Here is a 3818-nt window from a genome sequence, read left to right on the forward strand (position 1 = left end):
GAGGACCCCCGCCAGGTCAGCCGCCTTGTCCAGCTTGACGTAGGTGCCGGTGCGCACGCGGTGGAGGCTCAGCCAGTCGGGCAGCAGCTCGGCGAGCAGCCGCACGTGCTCCTCCATGTCCCCTGCGGGCACACGGGCGTGAGGCCGGGGCCGGAGTCCGCGTACGGAGGGGTCCGGCCCGGCAGCAGGCCCCGTGATGGGAAGGTGGAAGGACACGACAGCATCGCTAAGGAGCTGGCCCTCCCGCTGAGCCCAAGGCCGGGCCCGGGGGCAGGGAAGGGAGGGGGTGTCCTGCAACCTGGAGGGAGCCCAGTCCCCTGGGGCCTGGTGCTGACTGAGGGGGTCTGGGGGGCCAGGTGGAGGCTGAAGAGGTGCCCCCGAAGGCACTGTGCCCCACCTCATCCCGGAGTCGGGGACACAGGGAGGGCCCAGTGACCCACCCCACCCCTGCACACACCAGGGCTCATGGCCGTGCGGTAGCTGTCCACCATCCTGGCGCAGGCCACCTCCATAGCGAGGGCGGGCTTGCGCTCCGACACCGTGACCCCGCGCAGCAGGCGGGCCAGCTCGGGCAGCCGCTCCATCCGCTGTAGCCGCTGCTCCCGCTCCGGCGGCCGCGTCATCTGTGCCAGCTGCTTCTGGGCCTCCTTGCACCGGATCTGCGGGGGGCCCAGGGGGGCGGTCAGTGGACAGCTGGTCCCACGGCTTCCCCCGCCCCACCAGGACCCCAGATGCTCACCCGCTCTAGCAGGTCCTGGGACACCCCCTTCAGGGCGGCAGGCGGGGTGGCCGGGGGGGTGGCCGGCAGGGCCGGGCTGGGGGACCCGGGGCTGCTGGGCTTGGCTGTACGGAGAGCCAGGTCACTCAGGGCCTTTTCCATCTGGCTGGTCAGAGGGGAGAACTCAGAACAGGCCTCTCGCGGCCCACCCCCAGGGAGGGCCTCACACCCCTCACGGACGCCTGCCCGGGAGTCCCTGTGTGTCCGGCCCAGGCCCACCCTGAGCACCGAGGCAGGAGCTGCTGCCCTAGGGCTCCACAGGGAGAGGCACCTGGCCGAGGATGGAGCCATCATGCCCATGTGGAGGTCAGGTGCCCCGCCCCTGCAGGCCCTGACGCAGCCTCACCCTGGGTGACATCAGGCTGCGGGCACGGGCCAGCACCTCCTGGGCGGTGGCCAGCTTCTCCGTGGTGGGCGGCTGTGGCAGCTCAGCCGGCTCGATGTCAGGCACGCCGTCCACATTGAAGTGGGGGTGCCAACGTGTCAGCTGGTCCTCGGGCACCACCATGGGCGGGTTCAGGGAAGCCAGGAAGGCCTGTGTGAGATGGGGGCGGGAGTGCCAGGTGACCCTGGGCACATCTACATGGGGGCGTGCTCCCAACCCACCCTGCTGGGCAACCATGGCCAAGTTCTTGAACCTCTCTGAGCTCTGGGCGCTCAGCTAGGCCAAAGGGTGCGACACAGAGCCGAAGCAGCACTGAGCCCATCACGTGACTCCCAGGCCCGAGGCTGCAGTCCCGGGGAACCAGGAGCAGGGTCCTCGCCCAGCCCTGCACCCACCCCACGAGGCAGCTGTGGAGACGGGTTAAGAGAACTCGAAGAGCGGGCCTCTCACGAGGGCCTGTCTCCGGGGGAGGGTGGGGGGCAAGGCAGAGCTATGACAGAGTTGGAGCACAGAGGAGGGAACAGAGGACAGGGCCCGGCCCAGGCCTGCTGGGGAGGGGCTTCCCCTAGGGACGGAGCCGGTCACCTCGGCGGCTCACCCTGTGGTGCTGCCGGACACGCTCCACCAGATTCTGGCCGAAGACCCGTCTGCGCCACAGGAGGTGCGAAGCCGTGAGCTGGGGGGCCGTGCTGCCGGGCTCTGCGGGAAAGCCAGGCCTGAGCCCCCAGGCCCCCAGACCTCTGGTCCCGGACGAGGCCCAGTGCCCGATGCCTCAAACCGACACCCCCCACGCGGTGTCACTGCTGGGGAAACCGAGGCTGGGAGAGGCGGGACCTCAGAGCACACTCACCCTGGTCGAACATCGGCTCAATGGTAAGCTGGTAATCGGACCTCTTAACGCCATCCTTGAAGGTGGGGACGTTGCGCTCCTGGCGGAAGTGGTAAGAAGTGGGGTACACAGCCTTGATCTGGCCCACGTTGCGCTCTTCAAAGCGCCTATAAGACACGGTGCTGGGTCAGAAGGCGCTGAGCAGGGCACCCTCAGACCGTCCGGGCAGGGTGAGGCCCCCACCCTCTGCGGGCCGCTCACTTGCGCATCATGTCCTGGACGCCTTGCTTGACCTTGGCGAAGGTGGCAGTCTCGGAGCGGTTGTGGAGCATGCCCACGATGGTGTCCATGCTGCGGAACATGTCGGCCAGCACCTGGTACTTGTAGGGCAACACGAGCCCTGGGGGACCCGGCTGGGCCAAGGCATGGAAGCGCTGGTAGGCGGGGGCCTTCTCTCCGCTGCCAGGGAGGGAGCCGGGCCTCAGGAGCAGCCCCCGACCCACAGCCTGCACGCCAGCGGCCTAAGGCCAAGTGGCCATGGAGACCCTGGAGCCAGGGCCTGAACATCGATCCTGTTCCCGTGACACACCACAGGCCAGTCCCCAAAGTCCCTGCACCCCAGGTCTCCCATCACAAGCACTGCCCAGGATGGAGCCAGAAAAACGTGGCCTCACACCTCGCCTTGGTCACCTACGAGGCACACATGACCTGTGGAGGACAGACACGGGTGCAGGAGACAAACACCCAGTGACCGCCAGCTGTGGACAGCATCCCAAAGTCACAAGGGCCACTGACGCAAAAATGGGCACCTTCTTAAGGATGGAGGCTGAGGGGCGGAGCAAGCGAGTGGCAGGGACCGGCAGGGGTGGGGGCCCCCTCCGCCCAGCCCAGTCCGGCCTGTCATCTTCCCTGGGCGCCTGACTGCCCACCCAGGGCTCACCATGGCTCTGCTGGCTGGCCCTGCTCCTCTGGCGCGCTGGGGTCTCCAGCAGCCTTCCTCTGGGCCTCTGATGTCAGCTCCTGGGCCCGGGCCCCTAGCTCCCGTGCCCGCTGCAGGCACGACTTGAGCTCAGAAAGTGTGACTTTTGAGGAGGCCTGTGGACACAAGATACCGTCAGCTGGCCGGCGCCCCACACCACGCCGCCTCCCCCCCACCCTGCCCCTGAGCCCAGTCTCACCTTGTCCTCCTGGGCTGCCAGGCAGGGCAGCTGACCTGCAGAGACAGTGGCCTGCTCTGGGGAGCCTGGGGCGGCCAGGGCACTGGGGCTCGAGACCTGGTGGACAGGACCCCAAAGGTGAACGACTGAGGAGCCCCTGTTCCTACTTCCCTCAGCTAGAGCCCCAGCTGCTGGGGCACCAGTGATGGTTTCCGCTGGAGTCAGGCCCGATGGGCCAGGCCTGACCCCTCGCCCAGCCTTGCTGCCAAGCTGGCCATCCAGCGGCCCTCGGCGCTCGAACCCTCCAGACCTGCTCACTCCAGTGCGTTCGGTCCCCACCCCCACTGAAGTGCTCTCCAGGAGGCCCGCCAACCTGCCCAGTCTCTGGTGACCCGGCCCCGGGCCTTCTCCACTGTGGCCCGCAGCGGCTCCGGTCCCCCTCTTCAGGCTTCGGCTTACGGTCCGCACGCAGCCCCCTGCCCTGCGCCCTCCCTCCAGGGCAAATCTCCTTGGGCCCCGCCGCAGCCTGCGCACCGCCCCCCACCCCGTCCCGGCCTGTTTCCCCGCTCTCCTCTCCCAAGTGTTTTCTCCGGTCGGTGCCCATCCACTCACCCCGCCCCCCAGCCCCGGCCTCAGTTTCCCCCCTCCTCGCCCGCGGCCTCACCGCAT

The 3818-nt window shown here is 68.6% G+C and overlaps 1 protein-coding gene across 1 annotated transcript in view; it reads right to left on the minus strand.

Moving 5' to 3' along the window:
• The window catches only part of CDT1 (chromatin licensing and DNA replication factor 1), an 18563-nt gene that overhangs the window by 167 nt on the left and 14578 nt on the right, over nucleotides 1-3818 (minus strand). Inside the window, exons 6-15 of the mRNA XM_029926088.1 lie at nucleotides 3762-3808; nucleotides 3171-3266; nucleotides 2933-3087; nucleotides 2254-2451; nucleotides 2014-2159; nucleotides 1762-1862; nucleotides 1125-1313; nucleotides 740-880; nucleotides 458-659; nucleotides 7-122 (exon numbers count right to left, since the gene is read on the minus strand). Of these exons, the coding sequence (XP_029781948.1) occupies nucleotides 7-122; nucleotides 458-659; nucleotides 740-880; nucleotides 1125-1313; nucleotides 1762-1862; nucleotides 2014-2159; nucleotides 2254-2451; nucleotides 2933-3087; nucleotides 3171-3266; nucleotides 3762-3808 (1391 nt within the window). The remainder of the gene's footprint in view (nucleotides 1-6; nucleotides 123-457; nucleotides 660-739; nucleotides 881-1124; nucleotides 1314-1761; nucleotides 1863-2013; nucleotides 2160-2253; nucleotides 2452-2932; nucleotides 3088-3170; nucleotides 3267-3761; nucleotides 3809-3818) is intronic.

This window comes from Suricata suricatta, chromosome 16 (genome assembly GCF_006229205.1).
Source record: "Suricata suricatta isolate VVHF042 chromosome 16, meerkat_22Aug2017_6uvM2_HiC, whole genome shotgun sequence".
In the NCBI taxonomy this organism is placed as follows: Eukaryota; Metazoa; Chordata; class Mammalia; order Carnivora; family Herpestidae; genus Suricata; species Suricata suricatta.